Source organism: Aegilops tauschii, chromosome 3, assembly GCF_002575655.3.
Source record: "Aegilops tauschii subsp. strangulata cultivar AL8/78 chromosome 3, Aet v6.0, whole genome shotgun sequence".
Taxonomy (NCBI): Eukaryota; Viridiplantae; Streptophyta; class Magnoliopsida; order Poales; family Poaceae; genus Aegilops; species Aegilops tauschii.
Genome location: NC_053037.3, coordinates 338,651,426 through 338,659,522, shown reverse-complemented (window position 1 = coordinate 338,659,522; position 8,097 = coordinate 338,651,426). Strand labels below are relative to the sequence as shown.

At 44.8% G+C, this 8,097-nt stretch overlaps 1 protein-coding gene across 1 annotated transcript; it reads left to right on the top strand.

The window, feature by feature from the left end:
* The first annotated feature begins 673 nt into the window (after positions 1 to 673).
* On the top strand, positions 674 to 4,955 carry LOC109741022 (cytosolic isocitrate dehydrogenase [NADP]). Its single transcript, XM_020300100.4, has 15 exons — positions 674 to 967; positions 1,615 to 1,658; positions 1,766 to 1,875; positions 2,251 to 2,288; positions 2,401 to 2,478; positions 2,582 to 2,635; positions 2,821 to 2,922; positions 3,080 to 3,165; positions 3,261 to 3,364; positions 3,447 to 3,515; positions 3,593 to 3,708; positions 3,806 to 3,840; positions 4,001 to 4,143; positions 4,368 to 4,493; positions 4,597 to 4,955. The coding sequence occupies exons 1-15, from the start codon at positions 793 to 795 to the stop codon at positions 4,670 to 4,672; spliced, it is 1,356 nt and encodes a 451-aa protein (XP_020155689.1). The 5' UTR covers positions 674 to 792; the 3' UTR covers positions 4,673 to 4,955.
* Positions 4,956 to 8,097: the final 3,142 nt, after the last annotated feature.

The window sequence follows — 8,097 nt, the reverse complement described above, 5'->3', positions numbered from 1 at the left end:
CCGCACCGGTAGTCATGGCGATGTTATGGTCGCTTCTACGGTGTTTACTTCGATTCCCCGTGCCCCTAACGCGGATCGAATCGAAACTCAAATCGAATGCGATGTAGTAGGCGAGGAGGGGGAAAATAGCTTACCACCCTTGCCGAAGTGCTGCTGCGGATGCCAGTCAAGGTGGCAGGAGGTCGACTTGCTGTTCTTTGATCTGCTGCACGCCGCCGCCGTCGGTGAGAGTGGGGAGAGGAGAGAGCGAGCGATGAGGGTAATAACTGCCGGCGCTTCGGAAAGCAAAGCGGCTTCTTGAGGGTGGCTCGCGTGCAGCCCCCGTCGCCCACGTGCCTCACTCGGGCCCGACTCGCGAGAAACTGCCGATTCAATCGTAATTCGCGGGACTGGCTCGAGGGTGCTTTAAAGTTCGTGCGATACAGGCTGAACAGTGTATCCAGGCCAACCAAACAGTCAAAACTCTTCTCACCCGGGCCTGGTTCGGACTTATGCGGATAATCAAACACGCCCATAATATTATGCAGGAATCATCATGCACACAATGTTGTGTGCATAGCAGTGCTAAAAAAACTCGGACTCTTCAGACACTTGCAAGCCAAAAACTCCTTGGCCACGGAGGTCCCAAAGTCCCAACACCCGCACGCACCATCCAAAGTCCAAACGCCCCACCCCCATCCCCACGCGCAGTCTGATCCGATCCTATCGGCCGGAGTGAGGCAGATTTAAATGTTTTTCTAAAATATCCCTACCGCAGACGGGCCCACTCGCCCCCTCCGACCTGGTCTTTAAATGCGCTGGCAAAGTTACTCACTCCGTTCTCTCACCTCCCCGAGTCACCACAGCCGCCGCCTACCCCACCAACCTGCCCCGACCCGCTCCCGACCTCCGAGGCAATCAGCGTCCGCCGCGGCCGCCATGGCGTTCGAGAAGATCAAGGTCGCCAACCCCATCGTCGAGATGGACGGTCAGATCCCGCTCCCGCTCCCACTCCCCGGCAGATCTATCTCCGCCGTTCCCTTGCCGATATAAACGATGCCTCTGCTGAATTTTGTATTCTGGTCGGGGTGATGCCGGGAGATCTGAGAGATGTAGCCGTCGTTCTGCCCCTCCTTTATTCCAATCTTAACTGTTGGGCTCAGGTGCCTCTGATCTATCTCCGTAGTTGGATCGCCGCCGTGGTGTCAGAGATCGGATTTAGAACGTAGATGGCGAGATAATTGCACATGCATGACACCTTGGGTACGAACATGATTGTCTATTGACAGTGGGAAGGTGCAGGGTTGGGCGTACTCTGCTGGTGAAATAGTTCTGTCTGACGTATAACTACTGGATCTCGTCTTTGAAATCTATTTTCAGAAACCGTAACCTTAAGTGTTTTTTGACACGATTGCTCACGCTTTCGGTCCAATCGTAGCCAGTGCTTCATGCCTGCATCGCATGTTGCATTGGGTAGCTCGTTTTTTTTTGGGAAAGAAAATGATGTCGAACTTTCGGTTTAAGCAATAAATTTGTTCACAAAATAATACTAATATTTGTAGTTTTTTTCATCTTATGTAATCAATTGATTTGTTGGTCCGCTGTCGTGCTGATGTCCTGTTTTTTTACCTATAGGCGATGAGATGACCAGAGTATTCTGGCAGTCTATCAAGGACAAGGTAGTCAATAAGCAACAGCTCTGACAAATCTGATCCGCTTGGGCCATTGTGTGTGTGTGGTTCTTGTTTTCCATATGCTGTCAGGCTGATTGTTTCGTTTGTTTCAGCTTATCTTCCCATTTTTGGACTTGGACATTAAGTACTTTGACTTGGGAGTTCTACACCGTGATGCAACTGATGACAAGGTTACAGTGGAGGCTGCAGAGGCTACTCTCAAGTAAGAAGTTTTGAATAATTTGAGTTTGTGCTGATGTTATGCTTGGGTTCAAGTAAAAATATGGTTGCTGTGATCACACCATTTCAAGCGATTTATGTAGCCTGCAATTTGTGTGTCCTGTTTTTTAATCATTAGTAGTTTTGTTGCGGTATATTTCCCTACGAATTTTGAGTACTATGATTGATGTTCTTAATTATTCAAATATTATTAACAACGAGGGAGATATCATTTCACTAGTCTTGTTGATTAGTTGTATCATTTTCATATCTTTGAAACTAGCTAGTTTTGTCAGAAGTATTTGACCATATATAACTTTAGCATATTCTTATGACTTTGTTGTCCTATAGTGCTGTTCTAATTCAATGTTATTTTCAGGTACAATGTGGCTATTAAATGTGCAACCATTACTCCAGGTATATTTCACTCAAGCTTATGCAGCTCAATTATTTGTTCTTCATATTGTTGAAGCACTAGCACTATTTGATGATATTTTCTCTCTAATATCTGGTTACTTCACCATGACAGATGAAGATCGGGTTAAGGAGTTCAACCTAAAACAAATGTGGAGGAGCCCAAATGGCACAATTAGGAACATTATAAATGGTAAGCTCCTGCTGTATTTCAATATAATGGACATATTAGGTTTTCGCTAAAAAAATGAACGTAGTTAGGTTGTTGACATTTCTCTTACACTTGTTACCTGCAGGCACCGTGTTCAGAGAGCCAATTATATGCAAGAATGTCCCAAAGCTTGTTCCAGGTAAGCAGGATTAAAACTACTACTCCCTCCGATTCATATTACCTGCCCCTGCTTTAGTACAACTTTGTACTACTAAAGCAGTGACAAATAATATGGATCGGAGGGAGTGCATACTTTTTTTTCTAACGTGAACACATTTTGAAATGCAAAATTTCCTTGCTAAACTGTTTCTTTGGTGTAATCAGGATGGACTAAGCCCATCTGCATTGGAAGGCATGCTTTCGGTGATCAGTACAGAGCAACTGATGCCGTTCTCAAGGGACCTGGCAAACTCAGACTAGTTTTCGGTACGGTTGCATAATCACTCCACTTAAAATTTAAGTATGAAAGAATGAAGTCTTTGTAGTTCTATATTTTCACGTATGATTGTCTTGTTTGTTCAGAGAACTGGTGCTAGCAAACCCTGATATTCTTTGCCTTTTTGTTTCTTTGGTCTACTGGCAGAGGGAAAAGACGAGACGGTTGACCTTGAGGTTTTTAACTTCACTGGTGCTGGAGGAGTCGCCATGGCTATGTACAACACAGATGAGGTACTGCTATGCCTGGACTGGTTTCTGCAATTACAAACAATATTTGCATTTTGGTGTAAAATCCAGACATCTAATTAATTAATTATTGTGTACAGTCAATTCGAGGTTTTGCTGAAGCTTCTATGGCAATCGCTTATGAGAAGAAATGGCCATTGTACCTTAGCACAAAAAACACAATCCTTAAGAAATATGATGGCAGGTAGTTCATAGCTACACTTAAATATTAGTTAAGGCCTGTTCCGAGACAATTAGATCAGGCTAAATATACTTTTATTGTGTAGGTTCAAGGACATTTTCCAGGAGATCTATGAAGCTGGCTGGAAATCCAAATATGAGGCTGCTGGAATATGGTACGTTTTGAATCATTCTTGCTTCGAGCTCTTTTGGAATCTTTTGTCAAAGTATGTCATGAGTTGCTTTTTGGTAGGTATGAACATCGTCTCATCGATGACATGGTTGCCTATGCACTTAAGAGCGAAGGAGGCTATGTTTGGGCTTGCAAGAACTATGACGGAGATGTGCAGAGTGATTTCTTAGCTCAAGGTCACAACACTGCAACTTTTGAGTCTCTGCATAAAATATTCAGAAAATGTATCTTTTTTTCCCGTGCTCAATAACCAATGCTGAAGTGTATGTGCAGGTTTTGGCTCTTTGGGCTTGATGACGTCAGTATTGGTATGTATTTTCTCATTACTAATGTTCTTGAATCTTGACTAAATCTTGGGTGTTATCTCTAGTGTGAAAAGCCTTTACTTTGGTCATATCCATGTCAGTACTTCTAAATATATATTGAGAATATTTGTTAGGTTGTGCTAATTCCTTTTGATATTTATAGATGTGCCCTGATGGTAAAACCATCGAAGCTGAAGCTGCCCATGGCACAGTTACCCGCCATTTCCGTGTTCACCAGAAAGGTGGTGAAACCAGCACAAACAGCATTGCTTCAATCTTTGCTTGGACAAGAGGACTTGCACACAGGTACACCTAGTACTTCTATATCTCTACCGGTGCCAGTGTGCAACCTTTTGTGATAACCATGTATACGAGGGTAATTTCCACTTTGTTCAGTTATACTGTATCAGTGACAGCATACCTTTTTCTGGTGTGACCAAAATAGTAATTAAGACAAGTATATTGGTGCCTATAATTATTACTCTAGTGGACTTTGCTTTTTAGCTGATTCTCCCATGTCCACACTGCAGGGCAAAGCTAGACGAGAATGCTAGACTTCTTGAATTTGCACAGAAACTTGAGGAAGCGTGCGTCGGAACTGTGGAGTCTGGGAAGATGACCAAGGACCTTGCACTCCTTGTCCATGGATCCTCAAAGTATGTTATGCTGTTCAGCTTTCCCTCTACTGTATTTTTCTCTATTATTACCCTGAATTCATAATTGATAATCTGATATCTCATTGTGCTCTTTCGTTTTCAGAGTTACAAGAAGCGATTACCTGAACACTGAAGAGTTCATTGACGCTGTTGCTGCTGAGCTCAAATCAAGACTGTGAAAGACCTCTTCCACTTCAATGCTTGAATAGTCATTACTCATCGATTCAAGTCATTTTGCTTATGTCGCCATTACCTGTCATGCTTTCATCCTGAACAGAACGAGCTTTTACTGCACCATCGCATATTATTGTCAAACATGCAAGCGATTCTGTAGATGCTGATGTTATGTAAGTGGGGCTCACAATAAAGGACATATAGAACCATTATTCACATCTGATGATTGTGTCATGTCTAACCAGCAGCTTCTACATTTGAATGGAGATGCATAGTTTGCTCGTTTAATTTGCTTGGTAGTTTGCCCTTTTTTTAGGAGAGCAGGAAAAATCCTGCTACTTACTAGAAAAGAGTTCTGGCTGCCAGCGTTTTTTTTAAACAAGTCGAGTTTGAAACCAATTTTGCTAGTCTCAGTTGATTGAGAATTTTCTCAGTCGATGCTATATTCGTTTGATCTTGTGGATCCGTGCAAAATTATCTTTTTAGTTTTTTTTATATACTACTCCCTTCGTCCCATAATATAAGAACGTTTTTAACACTTGTGTAGTGTCAAAAACGTTCTTATATTGTGGGACGGAGGGAGTATCTCACTTGACTGAGATTTGGTTAAATCTCAATCGATGATCTAGCCACACTCAAATTGAATGTTTGCTAGGTTTTTTTTTGAACTCAAATAATTTCATAGATTAGCAGCATCGCACATGTAGAACCTTACATTGCAGAACAAAAGAAAGTTCAACTGCTGCTGCATTAAGGCAAGAAACCATTGCCCGAACCTAAACATTTAAACTTGTAAGAAAAGTTTTGACTTCTGATTGCTAATCTAACTTGGTGTGTGATCGGAAGTTGTAGCTCCTATTGATATGATAAATTCTTGTAGCATCAAAGGCTAAATAAGCTGTTATGCATGCAAGCTGTGGCCTTAGTGTCCAATGACCTGGAGCAAGAATGGGCTTGCTTTGGCTTGGATAGCTGATGTCGTCGGTGGGGAGACGGCCCAGATGCACAGTTATGAACACTGTTGTTTTCCTGCAAACTGTATAAATGTACCTAAACCTGCTACAGTTGGCTGATCTGTATAAACAATGGTACCTGAAAAAGATGAGATGTCCATGATTGTTTCCCTAGGAGATGGTATCAATTGCATTCTCAAGTGATCCTGGCTTTGCAAAAGGGCCTCCTCATGCACTGCTTTGTCAGTTCCAGTCGAGTTGACTACTTTGTAGTCTCACTGACTGCCGAGATGGACAACTGTGAATAATGTTGATTTCCTGCAACCTGTATAAATATACTTAAACTTGCTGCAATTGGCTGATCTTCAAGTCCTGGACTCCAGGCTGCATCTGTATAAACAATGGTACCCGAAAAGATGAGATGTCCATGATTGTTTCCCCAGGAGATGGTATCAATTGCATTCTCAAGTGATCCCGTCTTTGCAAAAGGGCCTCCTCATGCACTGCCGGTTCCTTGCATGATCGTCATTGATGCTGCAAATACCTGGGAAGGAGGCCTTGTAGTCCCGCAAAAGCGATTGTCGTTTTGAGATTTCCAAAGACACCACAGGAAGGTATACAGTGAGACAACATTTATTTGTGGATGATTGAAAGTGTGAAGGGCTTGGATCATTTGTGAAACTGAACTATTATGTTGGGCAATGAAATAGTTTTAATAAACCATGGGAAACTATACCAAGCTGCTTTTGCAAAAGGGCATATGAAAAAAAATGCATTTCATCTTCAGTATTTCCACAAGTTGTGTAGTTTTCACTAATAAATTCAGAGTAAGTACCCGCCCTTTTACCTGTAGCAAGTGCATTCCTAAGAAGTCTCCAAGCAAAGGTTTGGACTCTTGGAGCCATATGTTTCTCTTTCGATACCTGGTTGAGCAATGCTGTAATCTGTGGTGGTATAGTTTTTGGTCTCTGTTTTGAAGGAAGTATGCACTTTTGGAAGAGAATAGACCTGTAGGAGTTAGCTTCCAAACAACAATGTCTTGGCTAGCAGTACAGACAATCGGAGTGTGAATTATTGAATCAACTATAACAAGAGAAAATAACATATTAATTAGATTAACATTCCAAACTTTTCGTCCAGGAATCTAGAGGTCCATAATTTGAGCAGGGTAATTAAAAGGATGGGGTTGTATGATGAGGTTATCATAGATGTTTTCCCAACCTTCAAACCAAGGGGTGCTCCACAATGAACTATTGCCATCTACAATTTCATAAATATATGCTGAAATGAGAAGAGGCCTTACCTTCAAAATTGCAGTCCAGAAAGCAGAATTCAGAGTGTTAGAGCATCTCCAGCCGCGCCCCCCTAGGCCCCCCCGGCCACTTTTTCGGCGCCGGCAGCAAAAAAGCCCCAGTCGCGCCCCCAGGACGACGAAAAGCGCCGGTTCGGCCCTTTTTTCCGCCCACGGTCTCAGGCCGAACCCGACGCACTAGGGGGCAATCGGGGGCTCCGGCGCAAGGGAAAAGCGCGGCTGGCCCCACCGTCAGGTGAAAAGTCAGGATTTTCTTCCCCGACTCGCCTCCCAACCCCCGCGCCCTCGGCCGCCACTAGCTATATCCCGGCGCCGCCCGCCGCCCTTCACCGCTAGATAGCCATTCCCCGCCGGAAAAATAGCAGAAGTTCGCCGCGGCAGCCCCTCCAACAGCAGTTGGGCGTTTTCGGCCGCCGTTTCTGGCCGCGGAGGGGCAGTTTAGTGGCGGGTGCACGCCCACCGGGCGCAAGGTGTTCGGCGATTTGCCTGCCTCGGCGATGGACTCGGATGATGAGGAAGCGCTCGCCACGCTGCTGGAGGAGGAAGCCGAGGCCGACGTCCAGGAAGAAGAGCACCTCATGGTGCTCGCCGCCCTCGCCCAGCTGCTGGCGAGCAACGAAAAGCCGCGGCGAGGTGGCTCGGCGCCGGGGCGGGTGAAAGCAAAGAACCGGCATCGACTCGAAGGGTACTGCATGCTCTACTCCGACTACTTCGCCGATGCTCCACTTCACGGCGACAAAACATTTCGGTGCCGTTATCGGATGAGCCGAAAGCTCTTCCTCAGGATTGTGAATTCCATCCTGGAGTTTGACAACTACTTCAAGTGCAAGATGGATTGCACCGGCAAACTTGGATTCACCTCGATCCAGAAGTGCACGACAGCGATGAGGATGCTTGCATATGGAGCTCCCGGTGATTCACTCGGCGACTATGGGCGCATGGCCGAGTCCACCAGCATAGAGTGTTTCTAAAAGTTCTGTCGGGCAGCGGTGGCAGTGTTTGGACCGCAATACTTGAGAACACCCAATGCGGAAGACACTGCTCGGATCCTAGCACAGAATGCAGCAAGAGGATTTCCTGGGATGCTTGGAAGCATCGACTGCTTGCATTGGAAATAGAAGAATTGCCCATTTGCTTGGCAGGGGATGTACAAAGGCGCCAAAGG

Excerpts from the sequence above, each read along its gene's own strand:
- LOC109741022 (XM_020300100.4), top strand. The coding sequence starts at position 793 with ATGCGCTGGCAAAGTTACTCACTCCGTTCTCTCACCTCCCCGAGTCAC. Across the intron at positions 1,876-2,250 it reads GCTGCAGAGGCTACTCTCAA|GTACAATGTGGCTATTAAAT; the intron begins GTAAGAAGTTTT and ends TGTTATTTTCAG. Across the intron at positions 3,166-3,260 it reads CTATGTACAACACAGATGAG|TCAATTCGAGGTTTTGCTGA; the intron begins GTACTGCTATGC and ends TATTGTGTACAG.